Source organism: Helicoverpa zea, chromosome 22 (assembly GCF_022581195.2).
Source record: "Helicoverpa zea isolate HzStark_Cry1AcR chromosome 22, ilHelZeax1.1, whole genome shotgun sequence".
Classification (NCBI taxonomy): domain Eukaryota; kingdom Metazoa; phylum Arthropoda; class Insecta; order Lepidoptera; family Noctuidae; genus Helicoverpa; species Helicoverpa zea.
In genome coordinates this window covers 6,791,719-6,814,915 of record NC_061473.1, presented here as the reverse complement: position 1 = coordinate 6,814,915, position 23,197 = coordinate 6,791,719, and the positions used below count along the sequence as shown (strand labels likewise).

The window sequence follows — 23,197 nt, the reverse complement described above, 5'->3', positions numbered from 1 at the left end:
ATTGTAAATTATTGTATTTTTTTTTAGACAGTATCTACTTATGGCGTTTCTTGCGGATTCTTCTTCATAAGACCGAATCTTTGGCACCCTGCAACTAGTCTGACGTGAAAGAAATTTCATAGGGCTATTTGAAATAATAAATAATTACTTTGCCTGTGTTTTTTTTTTTTCAAAGGTATCACCCTACTGAAATGACTCCTCCCATTTGGTTGATGTTGTTGAGGTTATTAGTATCAGTGAAGTTAATGTGATAGTTAGTTCTATGACGAAGAAATTATTTATACTAGGTTATTTTTATGCACCCAGTAAGACTCGTACGTACTTCTATAGTTCGGCCATTCAGAGAATGCGTTCCTGACACGTCGCGATTGAACTGACGACGTAACTTTGCAATGGCGTTGCAGTTACGATAAAAATATTTTTGCTGGTTGTTTACCGTTTTAACAATTGAGGAGCATTAAAACAACATTATTATATCAATAATCAATGAATGTTATAATTTTGTGCCAAACTGAGTGTCAAATAACTTGGTAAACAATATTTTTCTAAATCTATACTGCGCTATTACAAGGTTATGTCAGCGGTTTATATTTTGTAGTGCTGTGCTAAAAATAACAGGCAAGTATCGTAATCTGTTCTTATACAGTTATAATATAAAATAATACGTTTTGATTTTCTTTTTAAGAATTGGAAAATAATGGACTATAAGACTTAATTATAACGTTTATGAAATATAAAAATAAAACTATGACCAAACCGCATTTTTATACTTAGATTAAAAATGGTAACCCCAAATGGCGTTATGGGCCGCCATTTTGTGACGCTAAAACAGTCGTCCGTTGTCGTTTCGTGCGCATAGACCACGTTTTTCAAGTGTTTTCGATCTGTTTTTATTTGATTACCCGGCTTTTGTTAGACCGAGATATCAGGATTGATTCTGTTATTGATAATAATATAATTATACATGTAGGCGAAGATGATGATGAAGACACCACCTCCTCAAGCAAATCGGAGTCTGATTAATATTCTGTTCGCACATTCAATTCAATGTACTTGTAACAAAGAATAAATAAAACAATTTTATTATATGAATATTACCTTTTTTTGGTTTCCACTTAAATAACTAAAATATAAAACAAATGATTCCGCCAATTTAAAACGAAAATAATCTTAAAATAATGCGGCGGTTCATTTTGAAGGAACGGTAACGAACTCAGTGTTATGTTGTGCCCATCACTAGTCGTGACTAACTGATAGGTGTCAGGAACGCATTCTCTGAACGGCCGAAGTATAACTAGAATACAATATCGATATTTGTTGAATCCGGTAGCGGTACAACCCTAGTAATGGCAGCCATTTTAGTTACTACTGCAGACTGTAGGTGTGCAGGTTTTTTTCGTGACATTTCCTGTCCCTATAGTTATATGTCAATGGTTCCTCCGTATAGACAAACCCAGCGGGGGCCAGTAGGGCCAAAGCCTGCCGAGGCTGCAGGATTGTTCGTATTACGACGGAACACGATGGATTTTTAGTCAGTAAAAGTCTGACATTCCCTCACCGCTGCTAACCCATAACAGGCGGGGTCATTTCATGATTTTTTCCATCGTTAAAAAAAAGGCCGCCTAATAGCCAAACCGTTCAAAATGAAGTAAAACTAACCACAAAAAATATACAAGTTATTTCTGTGTGTTCTTTCACATTCTTGATCTCGGTACCATATAATTTTCCTAAGATTAGAAAAAAAAAATTCTGTCCCAAAAAACCTAAAAAAATGTACACTATTTCAGAACTCAAATGTCAAAGTCAAATTTAAATCGTGCCCTCCGTTTTTCCGGTCGTGTTCCACTCAACTTGTTTATCGTATCAAGTTTTATTTATTTTATGCAATCAATATTTTAATATGGATATCAGTTCTGAATATAGTACTGAAAAGCGATGTTTCAAATGTGACCAAGCAGTATCAAAGAACTTGAATATAGTTCGTAATGCTTCAAACAATGCAATGTTATTGTGGAATCAGTTTCAAATATTTGTTTATGAAACGTATCTTGAACTGAAGAATTCAACTTTATTATTAAGTCCTGAGTTTTTAGTATATGACATAATATTCTCTGGGAACTATTTGGTTTGCCTTGATACGAGTGGAAATATACATACCGCTGCTATTACCATGAAAAATACTACTCCAAAGAGTTTTAAACTTCGCGGAACCGGCACTATGGCCAGTTCTCTATATGGAAAAGACCACATCCTCTTTCTAAAACATGAAGCGAATTCCTACTTCTTTAGTCTCTATAAACTGAATGCAGACTTAACATTGATGAAAAATTCAATACTAATTTACAATGAACAATTGCCAACATCGCAAACAAGTAATAAACACACTTTGCAAGTTCATTTATTGAAAGAAAAAAATTTGGAAGCACTTAAAAAAGTTTTCAATGATGAAGATTTGAATGTGAGGAACAAATACAACTTAATAATTGTAACTTTTGATAAACTTAGCATATTTGGTTGTCTCTTTAGCTCTGATGTAGCTGATGAGCAAGTATCGTTGGTAAAACTTTACACAAGTCCTTCAGAAATATCCGGAATAGAAATAATTGATGCTGATGAACTAAATGTCATGATTGGTCTTACTATTGGCACAATCATAACATTGCCATTGAATAACTTGAAAACTCCTCAGATGATCCATTTAAACATTGCCATCCACAAATTCCTAGCTTTCAATGATGCTATACTATACACAGATGGAAAATCTATGCGGAAGGCGGATAATATAATGTCTAAGGATGTAGAATTTAGCAAGTTCTTTGTTAAACATGTAAAGGACTTTATAATAATGGAAGACAAAATAATTTGCACTACATTTTTTAATCTAATATACAGATTCTCTATCGATGATGAAGCATCATATTTGAGATCAGAATCCAATGACGAATATTGCCCTGCCGATAAACTTCTAAATAACTCTGCATATTTGGATAAAATTTTAGAAGAAGTGAACAAGAATGAAGCATTGATTGAAAAATTAAATAAAGAAAAGGATTACATTACTGCTCTGTCACTTTCAAACAGGCAAGATGTAATGGATAATATAATAAATCACAAAGTTATTGTTTATGAGAGTTATGAAGATGCAGTAACTGAAAATAAAAATGTTGTTCTCACAAACAACTTCAGTGAATACTTTCATGAAGATTTATTTTTCTTTTTAATTAAAATCTCTACTACAACTGAGCATAAGCTTAGTCAAATATTATCTAACTATTTAGGAGATCTGAGAGTACACATCACATTTGCAACTGCAAAGAAAGTTTTAAAAACAATTAGTATAAAAGTTGCCGACCTCTCAAAGAAAATAGGTATTTTAATTCCATTAAAAACTGATGTGATTGACATTACTGAAACGAATGTAAATATTAAAATAATGTCTAATATACCTGGGGCTTTGGATTCTAAACAGAAAATATGGACAATTCTTTATAGAAAGCATGTGAAACTGCATTCCGAACATTTTATAAAGTTCAATTTAAATTTGAAAAAGGAACAGTGCTTGAAAAATTTAGATTTACCATTAAAAGCTCAAATATATCAAGCTGCAATGAACCATCATAGACATTTATTTGAGTTTGATGATATTTTGAGGAACAAGCAAACAGTTTCAAAAGAATGGCACATGTACGTGAGACTGCCGGACAAGTACCAAGAAGTATTCAGAAATAAGGACCTTACAAAGCACCTCACATCTAAGAAAGTCAAGTATTTTATTCAGCAGTTTACTTCTGAAGACTTTTTAAAGTCAAAGAGTAATTTAATATTTTCAATAGGAAATGAAAATGTGAAAATTGAAATATACAACGATAGTTTCACTAGTCCACTGCTGAAATTGTCTGGAGAGAACATGAAAGTTGTGCTAAATATTAGGAACTTCTTGTCTGATCTGATTTACTGCGTTTTTGCCAACTTTGGTCCAGGAAAAGAATTCATCAATCTTTCATCTTATGCTACAATTGAAGTAAGTTTGAGACCTATCGACAAAGGTATTTAATATATGGTATGCTATGTTTCTGTAATCTAATACATGTATTTTTTATTTCAGAATTTACAAAAAGCAGTGAAAAAATGCATCACTGGTTCTTCAGAAGAAGAAATAGAACCACTCATTGAGCAGTTTGAGAGGAATGTTATTGGAGTATTACCTATTTGAAAGATCTAGTTATGAACCCTGTGCACACCACTTTGGTGAACGCTTAGTCCAGCGCATTTGTAGCTGAACACATGTGAATCAGACAGAACTTTGTACACCCTGAATTTTAAACGCAACAGACGCTCCGATTAAGTCCGTCCTACATTTAATCTGAACTGACTAATAAATATAACTGTTGAATGTCAATAAAATTGTTTTATATGTATCTCAAACCCATCAGACTTTTATGTAAAATGTGAGCTACCCCCGCGTAGCGAGAGAAGTACTTTACATAAATTGAAGCCTGCTATGCATGATATTTGTACAAGCTAAACTGCCAAGTTACATCAAAATCTGTTCAGCCGTTTGTACATGAAGACGAATAGGCACACACTCTAAACTTAGTTTGATACTTACTATTGCATTGGTTGTGGACTTTGACACCAAAAGAAGCATACCATACCAATCTATGATGGTTCAATGGTAGTGCTGAATTATATTTATTCTTATAACTTGGTATATTGAAGCCTAACATCCAACTTGGCCTGCCAAATGGTTTGTACTTGGCCTCTCGACCTTGACAATCTACCGCATATAGGTTAGGTTATTTATGGTAATAAAATAAAAAAGTAGGAATAATTATAATCTATATTTATTCTTAGACCATTCTCCTCAGGAGCTCGTTAATCTTGTCTTCGCGGTTACCGAAGTCACCTCCGTCGACGTAATGGATGGTCTTCTTGCGCCAGCCTCCAGTCGGGTTGTTCAGCTTGAAGGGCCACAGGAAGTTGCTGGCGTACTGTAGGCAAAGAAAATAACATTAGTAAGGGCAATTATTATCAGAATAAAATATGTCTTATTTATTGATGGTTTGTGGAATATGTTTATTTCTTGCATCTAAAAACCTAATGGATGTTCCAAATAATCTATCTGTTGAATTTTGCCATTAGCCAGACACAAGTAATTCCTATCTTTAATAAGCAAAACGATAGATAGAATATTGGGAAAGCTGAAAGATGTTTTAATTAAACCATCATCAGAAGCTCTCCAAAATTAAGTAACATCAATTAAAACAGTTTTTTTTTTTTCTAAATATTACACCATTCTATCACTGACTGAAAATTACTATAGATCCAATCGGACGAATACTTAGCGTAAAGAAAAAAAACTAGTTTGTTAGCTTACCTTGAACTTGTCTCCGACGCTGAAGATCTCGTGGATGAGGTCCTCAACACAGATGATGTTCTGTTTGCCGAGCTTCTGTTCAACGATTGTGTTTGACGAGATGGGTACTCGCTGGCCGTTCACCTTGGCGAAACCGCGCTTGTACACCAACTGGCGAGTGAATAGGTTAGGTTAGCTTTAAAACTTCAGCATAAAACCTTTTTGGATACATTTTATTTTCTAGCAGCAATTAAAAAAATATGACTGGGCTATTGCGGCAGACACATATTGAAATTATAACTTATCTGCCTCTTGCCATTGCAATTTTGATAAGCACATATTGTATAGTTCTTTATAATCGAAAATGTGCCTATCAACATTATTGATGTTAAAGCTGTAATTTAATTCCGCAAGTTTGAGTTTCAAAAATATGAAAATATGCAAGCAATAAAGTGCATCTATCATCTAATCACACACGTTATAAATATATAAGTTTGTGCGTAAGTGTGTTTATTACTTCTTTACTCACAAACTGCTTAACGGATTTTTGCCTTGGCAGTGGGTAAAACCTCCGGCAGAAGCTAGTACACATAATTTAAAGTATAAGTCATACTGACCTCCCTGACACTCTTAAGGTTGGGGTATCCCCAAGCGATGTAGGGCTCCGCGATACGCAGCATGTTGACGGTCGCCTTGTTCAGACGGACGAACACGCCGTTGTTGATCTGACGCAGTCTGAACAACTGCAGAACTTTGCGTACCTGTCGGAAAGAAATGAATCATAAAACATTTATTTACAAATCTATACTTCTATAGTCATGTAATTAAGGTTTTTTTTTTGTTTTTAGAACTCCAATCTACTGAACCGATTAGAAAAATCTTTAACTGTTATAGTTCGGCCATTCAGAGAATGCGTTCCTGACACGTCGCGATTGAACTGACGACGTAATAACATTCATTGATTATTGATATAATAATGTTGTTTTAATGCTCCTCAATTGTTAAAACGGTAAACAACCAGCAAAAATATTTTTATCGTAACTGCAACGCCATTGCAAAGTTACGTCGTCAGTTCAATCGCGACGTGTCAGGAACGCATTCTCTGAATGGCCGAACTATAGAAAGCAACACCGCCGATTAACATCCCTACTAATGTTATAAATGCGAAAGTAACTGTCTGTCTGTCTTACGCTTTCACGTCTAAACCACAGAACTGATTTTAATAAAATTTGATACAGAGATAGAGTTGACCTTGAGAAAAAACATAGGATAGTTTTTATCCCGGACTTTTGAAGAATTCTCTTGGAAACGCGATATAACCGAAGTCTACGTGGGCGAAGCCGCGGGCGGAAGTTGGTAGGTCATACTTTGTCTGGATACAGGAAGAAATTCCTATGTATAGTGGAAAAAATTGCTAGCTAGTTTATTTTAAACTTACATGGCATATTATAAAAATAGAGGCAATTAAATTCAACATTAATTGTGAGTCACAGCTGCAAAAGAGTGAATAAAACCTCATTGAGTTAACCATAATTCAATCTTAAACTTAAGTCCTCCTATGTATGTAAATCGAATGAAAAATAAATAAAGAGAAAGTATATTTACCTTGGGTGAGACCTGGTTGATACCACGGATACGGATGACGAAAGCGAGCTTGGCTTCACCGGGCACGTAGTAGTTGCCGCGGTTGCGCGCCTGTAAAACGAACATACAACTTTTAGATTATAAATCTAGTTGAGAGACAATGGACTTGAACCTTATGTTGTTTACACAAGTTTTTTAATTGCAATTGGAATAAAATCGTATCTTAAAAGGTACCATCATGACTTATCAAAATAAGCTTCATAAAAACCTTCACCTTGTGGCTTCGAAAAAGACAGGGTTAGGTATTAGTGACTTAGCGGGGTCCAGTAGGGCCAAAGCCTGGCGGGGCTGCGGGTTGTTTGAAAGAGTTATCACGGCCCTGTTACATAAAAGGCCTACGACGGAACACGACAGGTGTTTAGTCAGTAAGAGTCTGACACTCCCTCACTGCTGCTAACCCACAGCGGGATGATTTTTGATGTAGTTATAAAAAAATAAAGGTATCAGTGACTGGCATAGTGGGCCAAATGTACATACCACTGCAAAAAAGTTGCAAGCCTTATCCAAGCTTGGCAAGAACTATTCAAACAATGAAACCACCGAAATCGGGAACCACCTGTTATCAAAACTGAGTAGAAGATACTGATTCTTGCTCACCTGTCTGGCTAGCCTGATCTCATCTCGCTCCCTGATGCGGTATTCCTTAACGTACTGTTCAGCCCTCTTGAAGATTTCTTTCCTCTTCTTGACGGCAGCTGAACGCCTCTTGAGGGTGACCTAGAAAAGTTTAGATTTGTTAGTTTATGTGGATTGTAAGTATGGTGATTGTGTGTGTATGTGTGTGTCAGTTACGAAAAATAACAGCATCTTTAGTCAGATGAACTATGCCTTTATGTATTGGGATCATCATATAAATAATTTTATGAGTCACTGTCAATATGTGCAATACAACATGAAAATGTCAAATGCTTGTCAAATGGGCCAAGTTGACCAGCAACACAAACATCCATATTTCTTAAAATGACTGTATACTTTGAAAATTTTAAGTAATGATCCATAATATGTATAAACTTGTTATAAGAAAACTGATGTATGTAGTCCACGTACTTGGCCCTGTGTTGAAAACTTTACATCACTACATAGTTTAAAACAAAGTCACCTTTTCTGTCCTTATTTTTAGTACGCTCAAATCTTCAAAACTATGCAACTGATTTTCATGCGTTTTTTTTTTAATAGATAGAGTGATTAAAGAGGATGTTTATATGTATAATAACATACATTAAATAGTGGGGAATTACTGTTGTCCAGTGCGAAGTCGGGGCGGGTCGCTAGTGTGTTGATAATTTAAACTTGTTGCAAAGTTGTCTTTTTTTCATCCGTATTGTAAGCATTTGAAGGTTGTGTAGTCAAGTTATACCTGTAGACGGCGAGTGCGGAGAGCTTCCCTCCTCTTGCGGTGCTTGAGCACTGACTCTGGGACAGCGGGCAGCTTCTTGCTGTCCTCCTTACCCTTTACGGGCTTCTTCTCGGCCGCAGCCTTCTTCTCTGTAGTCGCAACCATCGTGCTGCAAGCGAAACAACTTATTAGAAAAATTGAGGCATTTCTGAACTTTTATACTTTAAAAATGGTGTTGGAACCTTGAAAGAGTAAATTAAGTTTGCTGCAGGTTGTTATTAAATTCACACATATGGATCTTGAATGAGAACAAAAAAATGTATTACAATTGTAGGTTCCGGAGAATTATTTACACGCAGTACAACAGAATCTGTTATCACATGAGATGTTGAGTAAGCTGCAGATGTTCCAGTAAATTGAACAAGTGTTAAAGAATACAGTCAATAATTAAATGATACAAAAATTTCTAACAAAAGATTATTTCCTAACAAGCATATTTGTGAAAATTAACAAATCCGAGACGCACGATGGCTCGAATATGCGTAGGAATTACAGATAAAAGCGCTAACAATCACATAAGTCAACCAAATTCTGGTAATCATTGGAGTAGTTTTGGTGCCATACCACACTTGTATTGGCAAAGAGGTTAGGTCGTGTTGCAGAAACATCAATCGTCAAATTGTCTCTTAATATACCAAATAAAGCATCTAGATCTGCTAGAACGATACGAGCTACGATAATTTCAAACATAATCGTAATAATATGGCTATGAACACTACGGAAAACAAGGATCAATGGTGTGGCGGCATGTCACCAGACTACGATCAAGTTTATCAACACTTTTCACAAAATCCACAAAACATTTTATATTACTGACACTGTATTTATGTTCCTTATGCGATTATTAACTATTTTAACACTTAAATACTAATAAATATATTATTTTTTATCAACCTGCGGGGCAAAACTCCACGCGGCACGTGTGTCAAATTATCAAAAGAAAGACAGAATACAGACTTCCGCCTGTCGCCATTTTATTTAATTTTTTCATGTAGTAACACAAAAGCTTGTTCGTTTTATGGGCTGCTCAATCAGTGAAAATTATAAAGTTATCAAGCTAGTTTTAAATGTTTTATCAGAAATAAAACATTTGAAAATGGGCTGTTTTTGTGTTTGTTACAACAATTCCCGCTAGCTAATTATTTTGTTAAATAGAATTCCATATTTCGAGCATGGCTTGCAAAGCTCTATTGCCCAATATTTCAACTGGTTGTTTGGCTTATTAGCTATGAAATAGAACAGTATCAACTGTTTTTCTGTAACTTCCGGCGGCGCGATTTATAAAAATATTGAACCATCGTTTCTATAGTTACAAACAAATACCGAAGACACTTTCTTTGCTTGGTATATGCTATGTTCTAAGATTTTAATAGTAAGTAAAAAGATAGTATCTTTAAAATGGTTGAAAAGGATCCCCAGCTCAGCGCTCTCAATGTAGGAGAGCTAGATTTATTTGTCGATAGTATGCAACCATCCCAAATCGAATGCATCGGAAATCAGGGGTAAGTTGGTGAGACACTGTTCTATTTTTAAAAATCTGGGCAGGAGTCCTGGATAGTTTTAAATTCTACCGCTTATCCTTTATCATAAACACATTCAATCGTCCGGTTATCGTTTTATAATATACAGTCAACATCCAGTTTAACTCGAGTACTGTTGAATACCAGCGAAATATCTTTGACTACTTTAACTAAATAACATAATGCTTTACTCTTCTATTACCTACGGTCCATGGTCTAAGTACCTACCAAATCATTAACTTTCCTTGCAGATGGGTGGATTGGCACATAAGATTGCAGAAACTGAACCAGCAAGCCGTCTTAGAAGCTTCTTCATTGCAAGAGGAGCTCACCAAAGAAACCCTTATTTCGGCTGGGAAGGTACCTTCTTCATATTTTTTCTTTGTAAAAACCATAGAGAAGCGCTCGGTATCATTTTAATGTCTATAATTTCATATGAACTGTTCATAAGACCTCTTTGTTAAAACCAAAAGCTGTATTACTGTTACAGCCTTTTTATCGTCCCACTGCTGGGCACAGGCCTCCTCTCACACGGAGAAGGATTGAACAGAAAAGCTGTATTGAACATTTGAATTTCATGCTTTGTTTACAGCTCCCGGTGTTAGTCTACGAAGCAATATGCATTCAAGTGTGGCGCACCAAGATATTTCCACAAATTATAAAATTAGAACCCGCCCCTGAGAACACTTTCGGGGTTTATATGGTGGTAAGTTAGTCTTCAGGTCTTTTGTTTGTAGAGCAAACTACCGTATAGACCAAAATCACCAAAATAGCAGACCAATCGCAAACCAATCGAATGTCGTTGGAATACGATTGGTCTTATATTAGTAGCAGATGCCCGATATGGTTAAAACTGCTATTGCGATCAATTGTGATTCAATTTCTATTCGATTTTGACATTATTAACTTCGAAGAATCGGACCCTAGAGCTATTCGAAGACTAAAACAAAAGACGGTCCCTAAAACCGCCCGGCCTTTTTAACTTATACGTCTTTACTGGGGCCCGATTCTCCTAATTTTACTTAAGCATTGCTTAAGTAGCTTAATAAGCAATATACTATTGACGTTCGACTCGATTCGACTGAGATCCGATCCCAAATCGATTACGATTGAAGCCTATGTGGTATTCCGCTATTTTTTCTTTGAAATAAACGTTTTTATCCTTTTCTGTCATTCAATAATGAATCATTTTGTCTGCAAATGATTTACGATTGCAAAATGATTGCACAGCAAACTACCGTATAGACCAAAATTACCAAAATAGCATACCATCATAATAGCATATCATGACCATATTTCTACTGTTGCTAAAGACTCGTTTAGACGACTGGGGTTCGTTCTAAGAAACGCACGAGATTTTCAAAACGCGCATGTCGTGCGGCTCTTATACTCTACGCTTGTCAGAAGCAAATTAGAAGCGAGCTCTTGTGTTTGGAACCCGTATGAAGCTAAATATGTACTAATGCTTGAAAAAGTCCAAAAGGCATTTTTGCGGTTCTTTTATAAATTTCGGTCTGGATATTATCCATATTTATATCCAACCAAATTTCTTGTTGGACATCCAGGATTTAATATGTTGCAAACTAGAAGAGCCTATGACCAGCTGAGCATCATGCTTAAAATATGTAGAGGGATAACAGATGCCCCTGATCTGCACAATGAGCTGATTCGTCTCTACGTCCCTAATAAGTACCTCCGAGGTCGAAAACACCGTCTACTTGCCGCACCTACAAGTCGCACAGTGGCCCGCGCCTCATCACCGGTTCCCCGTGCTCTAGCTATGTTCAACGACCTCATGGAAGCTGAACCGAACTGTGATTTATTCGCTGATGATTTTAAAATAATAATGTGTTTTTGTCTTAGCCTATGTGAACGTGTTTAATTTGTGTAGTCTAATTTAAATTGTATATTTACCTTTTGTTGTGTTTTTAATATTTTATTCTGTAATATTATTAAGTTTTGTTTTTATTATTTTATAACAATATGTTCTTTTGTTTTTCTTTTCGTTTTTTTTTTGTTTATGTTAATGTAATTGGTGTGTAAACCGTTTTAACATAATAAATAAATAAATAAAATACCAATCGCACACCAATCAAATGTCAATCGAATACGATTGGTCTTTTATTAGTAGCAGAATGCCCGATATGGTTAAAACTGCTATTACGATCATATTGCGATTCGATTTCTATTCGATTTTGACATTATTAACTTAGGAGAATCGGGCCCCTGTGAAGGAGTTGCAGAGCAAACTCCTTAGCACCACGTTATGCTGGATGTTGAAGTGGCTTCGTATTTCCAGTTATACCACGAGGCTGCAGCCGTTGGCTTGTTGGAGACGGTCCTCTTCCACGAGGACGGAGCGCAGTGCATCAATGAGGTCGTGGTGGACTTGCTCAACTATGCTGTTGACCAGCTCACGGCACTCTTAGCTCTTATCAAGTCAGTAAAGTATACATTATATCGGGTGTGTCGTTCATAATCACATTAAATGAAATGCGTTAATATACTGGTTAATATATGTCGATTAACACAAAGAAAAAAGAAAAATACGTAAAAATAAAAAAATGCATTTTTCAAACAAAGTAAATAGAATAAAAATGTGCGAAAATTGGAACACCATATAGAAGTCAGTCATTACAAACAGCTGAAATTCTCCCTTGAAAACTGACAGCTGTCAACTGATCAAAACATTCGATACTCCTAACTTTATCTCTGCTTTACACATGATAATATTATAATCCTTTACATTTCATTTACCCGTGCATCGGAGAGCACGTAAATGTCGGTCCTGCGCCTGATCTCTCTCCGGTCGTGTCGGATTACCGTCCCATCGGGCTATGAGAGTTAAGGAATAGTGAGTGCACCTGTGTCTGCGCAAATGCTCGTGCACTATAATATGTCCTGCGCTGGCTGATCTCCTTAAATCAGAACAGCCGCCGTGGCCGAAATCGGCCGTGGACGCCATATTTACACATGATGTTGTAAATTATGAAAACGAAAAATGAGTCCTGTGGCTAAACCACTGAATGGATTATGTTATTTTTTTTTTACAATTCGCTATAGAATATCATGAAGTACATGTGATAGAATTAATTGTGATTATGAACGACACACCCGATATATTCTTCTTCTTTGGAACTGTTTTGTAGATTGCCGGATAAAAGCCTCGGTGCTATTGGCCCTGTCTTTAACTTTCTCATATTGCGTTCAGGATTTTTGAAGTAATCAAAGGTTTAGATCCTTATGGTTGTTTTCTTTCACAAAAGAGTAGAACTTACTGGGTGTGGTATGTCCATTACATCAAATTAGTTTAAACTGAATATACCTACGACGGTTTTTTTTTATCTTGCTTTTAGACAATGATAAATAATTAATTAACGTTACAGGTACAATTTAGGGTGTATTGTACGCTCATTTTATTATGTTAATCGACTCGCCAACGCACCACCACACAGGTCGACAGTCTGACAACGACTGACTCCCCACCGCTCGATCCGGTATTTATAACCGAGTGACGTATGCGCACGAGGCGTCATAATAATGACATAACCTATACAATGATGCACATGTACCTGCATACACTACATCTCTCCCTTGTTGTTTTGATTTTAACCTTGTTTCAAAAAGTCCAACAATCAAACTCATAAATATTTTGGTAATTTCTTAAAGATCTATCAAACACCTGCAGCACAACAAAACCACGCTATCAGATCAGTCCACCGATCACACTGCCATCAAACTGATTTACTTTGTTCCGTTTCCATTTCATTTCCCTTTCCATTTAAGGAGACGACAGATATCGGTGATACTGCAGGACACTACATCCCTTCCCTTGTGAAAAAAACATAAATAAAAATCCGTCCCTTTGCAGATGGTAACATACCAGCATCTGCTTCAGGCTCAACAAGACAAATTCGTAGCAGTGATATCAGGCCGGCAAGTTTAACTTCAGGTTTTGTAGCCGCTGTTCCGGCCCTGTATTATATCTACACTAGAGATGATCCGTCCATTTGGCAGACATCCCGCCAATCAGTCCATGTGAAATCAAGCAAGTCTCAAATATTGCTGTACCTTCAGATAATGAGCACTCATCTTGCTTGGTTCGACTTCACTTAAAACTGATACAGAATGCATTGTTCCAAGGTAAAAGATCGGCACTAGGGTACCTCATCAATGCTTTTCACTCATTCAAAACCGTACGAGCCGTACGAGGAAAGTAATCACATAAGATCGTCCCAATTGAATGGTGACCTAGATGGACTGTTTCCAATTTGATGATGACCATATACTTTGTCACCCATTTAATGGTGACCACATACTTTGTCTCCAATTTAATGGTGACTCCATACTTTATCACCCATTTAATGGTGATCACATACTTTGTCTCCAATTTAATGGTGACTCCATACTTTGTCACCCATTTAATGGTGACCACATACTTTGTCTCCAATTTAATGGCGATCACATATTTTGTCACCAATTTAATGGTTTAAATTGTAGTTCTATGTACGAGTTAAGTACTTTGTGTGCCTTGTAAGCAAGAGAATACTAACTCAACTAATTTTGGTAATATGTAGTTTTTAATTTGAGAGTGGAATATCAAAGCCTATCATTATCTCAGCAATGTAACAAACAATCTGGTCTTCAACCCTATTGATCAGCGCTGGTACTTTGCACGTTTCTGCTAGTACACTCGCTGAAATTCTGATATAGGCTTTAAATACCCTACATCAATGTATGTCCAATATCTAGTCAAGAAACTGTAAGCTTCTTAGCATTCAACACCCAACATATGAATACCTTACTGCATATAATAGTGCGATAGGAATACTTATATTTCGGTTAGGCATCCAAGAACACTATTATCACCGGACATTGCGTTCTGTAATGTTTGTTTGCTTTTCCTAATGTGGTTTTCAAAAATTTAAGTAGTCAAAGAATTATTATGCTTTGATGGTAAGCTTTTTAGTATCATGGTTATATATTGATTATAACGAAGGTGTAAAGTAACATTACGAATCAGATTTTAACTAATTAGAACCATATTATGCAACGAACGCACTTTAACAGGTGTCACTAACTTTGCACTATATATTTTGAAGCTGTGACATTCTGCATCACCATAAAATAGAAGAGTCCCTGACCCTCAACTCATGCTCTTCTTCCTTTCAACAAGGTGACAGCAGCTCACAAACAGTTTTCTAGTCGATGCAATTTTCCTTTTGCAAAACAACCGCTAACCTTTCTAAAACATCTGTCTACACATAGATAAATGTGGGATTCTAATTCTATATCTCAATTTCATGAGCAGCTATGCTGCTCTCATGTCATACTTGACCTCATCAATTTGATGATCAGCTTTGTGCTGCTTCCATTTTTAATATTTTACGCTTTTCCAATTTCATGACCGCGTAATATTTTTTTTTTTTTTTTTATGTAAGTATAACTGGCTGCATAAGTATGTTTATAGTTTCGTTCAAAAGCGCTTACCCTTTATTGCAGCTGACTTTATCTACGTTGTTTCAGTTAGACAACCAGAATATAAAAATATTATTATCTTTTATAGGGACAGCACCCCAGTAAATTTTTAAACGATTTGGTGACTAAGGGCAATTTTACTTCCTATACTTTAAGGAACACTTACTCAGATTATATTTTGCAGTAGGACTTAGGAACTTAATAATATTTTAGTGGTCATTTATTTATTTAGAACATATAATTTACACTTTCAAATATTAAATATAAAAATAAAAAACATTTAAAAATATAAAAAATAGGTTACCACCGATATCGGGCCCAGGGTCCAAGGTACCGGTGGTTAGGGTCCCAGAGACAGAAACCTCCTCACAATACGTGCCGTATCAAGGAGTACTGCCTTCTAATATTTTAGTTATTATTAACCAAATGTCGACGCAACTGTGTAGTTTAATTAGCACAAAAGAGTAATAAATGTCGATAAATGTAAATAGTGATAAAGTTCTTTACCTCTCGTGCGAGTCCAATTGTCTTACGGTAACCTAAGATTGGTATTCTAAGATCAATTATTATTAACCCTAACGCTATGGACACAAGACATTATTTTGTTAATAGATATCCATCCCACCACCCATATGGATCTTATCTTATGGGATGGGTTGAGGAAATTACACAACTTTATATTACAAGTAGGTGTGCACTTCAAGAATATATTAATGTGATGATTTATTAACTTGAGATCAATAAATGGATTCTATTTCATATATGTTCATATATGGTTATGTTATTCGCCCCTATGGAAGCATATTCTTCCACAACTCTCAATGTACTTATACTGCTTATTGGTACTGCAATACTGTAAAACATAATTGGCAAATAACAATATTATAATGAGGGCCACTTTGTTAAACTATTTGTAAACACCAATGTAAATCAATAAAAAAGAGGCTAAGATACCAATTAAAATTCATTCAAGCCTGAATCTTGAAGGTTTTAAAAGCACACGCAATCATCAACTTTTGAGAACTTGATTGCAACAATCATCCATGAGCTAATCATCATTAGACAGTTCCCAGAGTAAGTATCTACATTGGAACTCCTTCCAGGTATCATCCTTAAAATATTTTTTGTCACAGATGAGAAGGCCCAGTTGGGTAAATGATGATGATGTCCTCCTAGCCGATTATCGGCTACGGCGGCTGTACTCACGTAAGGGGATTAGCCAACTGCGCAGGACATATTATAGTGCACAAGCATTTGCGCAGACACAAGTGCACTCACTGTTCCTTCACTCTCATAACCCGATGGGACGGCAATCCGACACGACCGGAAAGAGATCAGGCGCAGGACCGACATTTACGTGCTTTCCGATGCACGGGTGTATCAATCACCAACTTCCAGGCCCGACCCGGGAATCGAACCCGAGACCTCGTGCTCAGCAGCCGCGCTTGCGACAGCTAGACCAACGAGGCAGTTGGGTAGATAAAGTAGCATTGTCAAATAAATCACAGATTGCTCCAATGCTTAGTTCCATATTCTTTTGATCTAAGAGTTTTATATCAACCTAAAGTACTGAAATTACAATTGTGAGCTAGCATGTTTACCAAAGATTCTATCTATTGAATACCAAAATTTTGATCCACATTTTCCAGCTAGTATTGCTGCTTGTATGCTGTTCTACTGTTCTGTATCTTCTGGAATATCTCTGTTGTATAACAACCTCTTTAATACAGCAAAATAAAGTAAAAGTATTGAAATTATACCTAGGGTGACTGAGCAACTGTTATAATTAACACTATTATGGGTAGGCAACCCACTAGAGGTGTTGATGGACTTGGATGTTGTGCATAGGTGAATACATACCAGTATAGCTGGGCGAGTTCTTCAACATACATGGCCAACCTACTACGGTCCCTCAATGTGCTGTTTGTTAAACTAGATACCTAGCACATGTTTGTCATTTGTAGAACCGTTGAGTATATAACCCACCAGTTTGTTCTTGTAATATCCTCTATATTGCAAGCACTTGAATTAAGTTAGTTAAGTACCAGAACAATATAGCAGGTATAAGTTGTTGACTAGACTCTGAGAAGTTAAGTTTGGAAGCTTTTTATGATCCAAATCACCGGGCACAGAAAATATAAAAATTATCAAGATTTACTATTTAGTTGTTGCAGTAGTTGACAACTATCGCCAGATAATTTATGCGTGTACAGTCAATTGAATGACCAGTAGACGTTCACTACCGTTAACTGTCAAGCTGTCAATTTAATGACCAGTAGATATAGACTACTGCCAACTGTCAAGCTGTCAATTTAATGACCAGTAGATATAGACTACTGCCAACTGCCAAGCTGTCAATTTAATGACCAGTAGATATACACTACTGCCAACCATCAAGCTGTCAATTCAATGACCAGTAGATATAGACTACTGCCAACAATCAGGCTGTCAATTTAATGACCAGTAGATACACACTACTGCCAACCATCAAGCTGTCAATTCAATGACCAGTAGATATACACTACTGCCAACCATCAAGCTGTCAATTCAATGACCAGTAGATATAGACTACTGCCAACAATCAGGCTGTCAATTTAATGACCAGTAGATACACACTACTGCCAACCATCAAGCTGTCAATTCAATGACCAGTAGATATAGACTACTGCCAACAATCAGGCTGTCAATTTAATGACCAGTAGATACACACTACTGCCAACTGTCAAGCTGTCAATCTAATGACCAGTAGATACACGCTACTGCCAACTGCCAAGCTGTCAATCTAATGACCAGTAGATATACACTACTGCTAACCGTCAAGCTGTCAATTTAATGACCAGCAGATTTTTGGAATAGAATAGGTCTTTATTTGCTTAGAATGCAGGCACTTACAAAATAGGATTGTAAACAACATAATAAGATCCGTGTACATTGCGCCTTGTTGGCATGCAAGCACAACAATTATTAAACACAATTGATTATAAGGCAAATAGGTTATTGTATTATATCCTCTAGGAAATCCCACCACTGCTAAAATCGTCTTGACGACAATTCAACAACCAGCAACTTTATATTGCTTCCAATAAATGCCTATTATTGAATAAACTTTGATGCAGGTTTAAGAATGAGTAAACTGATCACCAAGTAATGATTTTGTATTATAAATTACTCATTTGATAAATATTAACACCTGCAATAAATATTGCTACTTCCATTAGAATTGTAGCAAGGTAAACTTAAACAAAGAATTACGTAAAAAGGTTAAAATTTGTTTGCAATTCGGGTGATACATACATGAACATAAAAGTTATGTATACTTTGTCATTCTACTCTCTTCCCTTCCTTCTTTCCTTTTGCACTTTTTAATATGATTGAATATTAACATCGGTCAGAGGTTACTTGTTATCAAAGCTTATTTAGCATACATTAATTTGGTATAGGCATGAATAGGACAAATTATTTAGTATAACCTTGTATATCAAATATTTTTCTGGATCACAGAACTAATAGGTAGTTCAAAATTATAAAAATTAGATAATAGGTAACTGTTGGTCCAAACACTCACGGTTTTATCCTCGTCGCCAATGTATTGTACGCTCATTTTATTATGTTAATCGACTCGCCAACGCACCACCACACAGGTCGACAGTCTGACAACGACTGACTCCCCACCGCTCGATCCGGTATTTATAACCGAGTGACGTATGCGCACGAGGCGTCATAATAATGACATAACCTATACAATGATGCACATGTACCTGCATACACTACATAGGGTTTTCAATGAAAAGACCTTTCAAACAGTTTAAATATACCTATTCTTCGTTGCAGTAACGACTATTTGAAACCAGTGACATCCAAAGATCTGGAATCGGAGACGGCCATTGAAGAGTTGGAGAGACAGAAGCGCGATTTGCAGTTCGACATAAGCATGAGATGCATCTCAATTGTGCGGTAAGACGACTGTAGCCTAGAAGCTTCAAATAGGTTCAGTATAGTTCAGTTGTTAGGTACATCATCAGCTTACCCCTCTGCTGACCTTATGTTTATTGACAAAAACCTATCTTTGTTCCTGGATATCTTTTTCCAACAATCACGCAGCATAAAAATAGCATTACCTTTATTCAGAATAAAGGTAATGCCATTTTTAAGCTGCGTGAAAGAAGAAAGAGGATGAATAAATTATTCATCCACTTTTTTGACTCGGCTCCAGAAAACGATGCTTGATTTATACCTTCTACTCCTTCAAGTCTGCTCCTGAAAAACAAGCATGATGTGGGTACCGTATAATCTTTTCCTTCTCATCTCAATTCATCCCATAGTTTGTTTGGAAGAGATCGCTTTTAGCGATAGGACCGGCCATTATGTCACCTACTGTAACTAGATTTAAGATCAAAAGTGTAAAATTAGTGTACCTAATAAAGTATAATTATATCTGTCTATCCACCTTCCTTAAGTCAAGTTTTCTTAGCCCGCCAGTATTGCCAGAAGAAAAAAGCCCCATTAACATTCAACCATCTACCCCATTCTAGCTACATAGCAGAGCACATGGAGGTAGGCGGCGCGGGCGCCTCCATCTCGACCAATCTGTACAAAACGCATGACGTGCCTTCCTTACTGACGCATCTGCTGATACACGAGCCCTGGATGAAGAGGAATGAGGCTGGAGACCTTCAGATGTTCAATTGTGAGCATTTAAATTTCGCTTAAGAATTAATATTTCATGAATAGCAAAAATGTAACTGTCAAGTTCTAGGACATGGTCGGGCATGTTACCTATTTAGACACGTTTCATCATTTCGTTTTGACTATTTTTAGGGTGCGTGAGAAAGCATTTGCAGCCACAAAAAAAAAACGGATGGGAAAAATAATTCCATGTAAACAAACAGAGATTTTACATAGGTACAATCCAAGTTTAGACAATTAAGTTAAAAAGGCTAACTAAAAATACAAACATTTGAATGACAACCTCCTTTTTGGGAAGTCTATTAAAAAGAGGTTTATTCCAGTCGGTCGTTGGAGCAAGCCGTCAGCCGAGGACTTGGCTCAGATGCACCGCACGGAGGTGCAACTGTGGTTGTGTTTGCGTCAACTATTGTTGGAGCCACGTCTCGCACACTACTACACTATAGACGAGTGCCGACGCAGCGCTTTCTGCAGGGTGAGTATTTTGGGATCCTTGTAACATTTAAATGGAGAATGAAGGTTTTTATTCTGTTATTCTGAAATTTTACCTCAATTTTGTCCAGCCTGTAACTTTAACAAAAAGACCTTAACTTTAGAGTCCAAAGCTGTATTCTGTATTCTTTATAAAACAATATATTGGTAACTTCAGCTTTCAAATCTATTAGATCCGATAACTAACTAGGCCGTTCAGTAAAGTAGCACTTACCTTAAGTAGAATTGAAACTTTACCTTGCATTTTCTTTTATCCCAGTTGCAAGTAAAGATGACAGATCTCATGCTGGACCAGATTCCGCCATTAGGCGACCTGAAGATGTTCCTCTGCCGCCTAGCAGTTGGAGATTACTCGAGTCTTCACAACCGTACCAACGGCGTCAAGAACCCTGGGTGTACGCTCATTGAGATTGTGCCACAGGTATCTTTCTGTCTAGTCTTCTTCCAACTATGTTGGCGTCGGCTTCCAGTCTAATCGGATCCAACTGAGTACGTATTTTACATGGAGCGGCTGCCTATCTGACCTCTTCAACCTAGTTACTTGGGCAACCCTAAACCCCTCGGTAAGACTGGCTGGTACAAGCTGCCTGAATAACAAGAATATGAAACCACGCTTTTTATGATGACGATAGGGTCCTTACCAATTTATAATGTTCTTCCACTACCACAGATAAAAGACGCTTACTTAAAGCAAGTCCACAAGAAAACTAAGTCTCTAGCTAAGGCCCAACTGGAATTATTCCACATGGATGGATCTGAAGAGTCGCGGATCATGGCCAAGAAACTGCTGGAGTCGTACACTAGCGATGCAGCCCTTGCTTTGGACAGCGGTGGCGCCAAGTGTGCCAAATGCGGCGATAAGGCAACTAAGAAATGTTCGAGATGTAAAACGGAATGGTATTGTGGCAGGTAAGTGTTGCCGTTTAAAACGGAACGGGTAATAAAGGGCGGGAAATATATGAAAGTAGGTAATCCTAAACTTTCATATTCTTCCCGCCATTTTGATTTCGATCTGCGAATCAAGATAGGTTCTCTTCTCTAATCTCGCCAGCTAAAAGCTATAATATTGCTTTACTTAACTTTATTTAGATCTAGTCTTCATAAGAAATAGAAATAAAGAACTGATTTCCCTGGCTGCTGAACCTAATATTTAAGTACTTATCTAAGTACATATTTTTTCATAGAAGGCTTACAGAACAGCCATTCCTAATATTCAATCTATCCGTTGCTTTTCTTACCGTAGAGAAAGCTAGACGTAGCGTTAAGCTACCGTAGAGATAGAATTATTGGGTGCGAGCTTATAATAAAATCCACGAATGTTTTGCAGGGAATGCCAAGTTCAACAGTGGCCGAAGCACAAAGAACTCTGCGATCAATTTGCGAAGATTTGTGTTTAGAAACTTGATTTGAGTTTGTGCGTTCTGTTTGATGAGTTGTAGTCTGATTAAATGTATTTATTTCTTAGCATTAATTAAATATTACTACTACAACAGTAATGTCTTTTTTATCATTCACAAAGCTATATTTTACTCGTCCTGTCAACTTGGTTGCTATTCCACATTACCTCGTGACGGCGATAACACTGATAAAAAATAAATAATAGTTTAAAAAACTAAAAAACACGCTTTTTATAGAAAACCGAACTAAAAAATAGAAAATAAATTTTAATGAATTTAAATTAAAAAAATAGTGTTAAAAATTTCAATGAATATAAATTAATAATAGTGTGAATAAAAAAAAAAATAGTTATGAATATTTTATTGACAGATATGAGTAGAGTGATTTTCATTTCGATAATATCTTAAAAAGCACCCCACGCTTTTTTTTAAATATATATATTTTTTAATTCACACTATTATTAATTTATATTCATTGACATTTTTAACACTATTTTCTTAATTTAAATTCACACTTTCGATGCCCAGCACCCGGGATTCGAGTCGAACCATAGTTCATTCCTTATGCCCGCAACCCGAATACCGAGTCGTCGCTATGTGTAGCTATAGATGCATGTGCCTATGCCCAGGACCCGAATAGCGAGTCCATAGCTAAGTAAGCTGTAAGGGTTGTCAAAAGTAAATAAATGAAATCAATTGAAAAAACATCGCTTTAGTTTATAACGGATTAGAAAACGTAAATTGGTATTATTCCATCCAGTTATTGCTTCACTCCAGTATTGTATTAATTTGGTACATGCGTACTTAGGTTAGATCTTGTTTGATGTTAGTAATAATGCGCTCACGCGCGCCATCTATTGATGTATGTCCAAATCAAGAGACGTTAAATTCGCAAAGATAATCCTTGCCTAATATAAATGGGAAATAAATTTATTATTAGGTCAAAGTAATATAAAAATACTAGTGTTTACAGCTAAATCACATATCATTTACAAAATATGAGAAGAATTACGGATTTCAAAGGTTTTTGAAAGTATCTCATTTGGGGATCTCTTTGAAAATATTAATAACATAAACGGAAGTAATACGATAAACGGAAGTAATAAATAAACTTCGTATATGTTTGTATAATTATAATTGATTAACTGAATACGTACCTACTTTTAGCAGCAAAGAAGGGTTAAGTTTTTACCTGAGTAAGACCTTTAATCGTTTGCCGAAAACTTTT

General features: G+C 36.3%; 3 protein-coding genes across 3 annotated transcripts; 2 read left to right on the top strand and 1 right to left on the bottom strand.

The window, feature by feature from the left end:
* The first annotated feature begins 1,831 nt into the window (after positions 1-1,831).
* LOC124641319 lies at positions 1,832-4,399 on the top strand. The gene is made up of 2 exons (XM_047179379.1): positions 1,832-4,021; positions 4,106-4,399. Exons 1-2 carry the CDS (start codon positions 1,901-1,903, stop codon positions 4,211-4,213), a joined length of 2,229 nt encoding a protein of 742 aa, XP_047035335.1. The 5' UTR covers positions 1,832-1,900; the 3' UTR covers positions 4,214-4,399.
* A 429-nt stretch (positions 4,400-4,828) lies between these two features.
* On the bottom strand, positions 4,829-9,440 carry LOC124641322 (60S ribosomal protein L7). Its single transcript, XM_047179381.1, has 7 exons — positions 9,291-9,440; positions 8,358-8,505; positions 7,598-7,717; positions 6,962-7,051; positions 5,974-6,117; positions 5,378-5,527; positions 4,829-4,991 (listed from the first exon to the last, which is right to left on the bottom strand). The coding sequence occupies exons 2-7, from the start codon at positions 8,499-8,501 to the stop codon at positions 4,851-4,853; spliced, it is 789 nt and encodes a 262-aa protein (XP_047035337.1). The 5' UTR covers positions 8,502-8,505; positions 9,291-9,440; the 3' UTR covers positions 4,829-4,850.
* Positions 9,441-9,668: 228 nt separating this feature from the next.
* On the top strand, positions 9,669-22,064 carry LOC124641320 (zinc finger MYND domain-containing protein 10). Its single transcript, XM_047179380.1, has 10 exons — positions 9,669-9,898; positions 10,168-10,276; positions 10,509-10,622; positions 12,216-12,355; positions 19,226-19,348; positions 19,927-20,081; positions 20,404-20,555; positions 20,832-20,993; positions 21,243-21,481; positions 21,900-22,064. The coding sequence occupies exons 1-10, from the start codon at positions 9,795-9,797 to the stop codon at positions 21,967-21,969; spliced, it is 1,368 nt and encodes a 455-aa protein (XP_047035336.1). The 5' UTR covers positions 9,669-9,794; the 3' UTR covers positions 21,970-22,064.
* Positions 22,065-23,197: the final 1,133 nt, after the last annotated feature.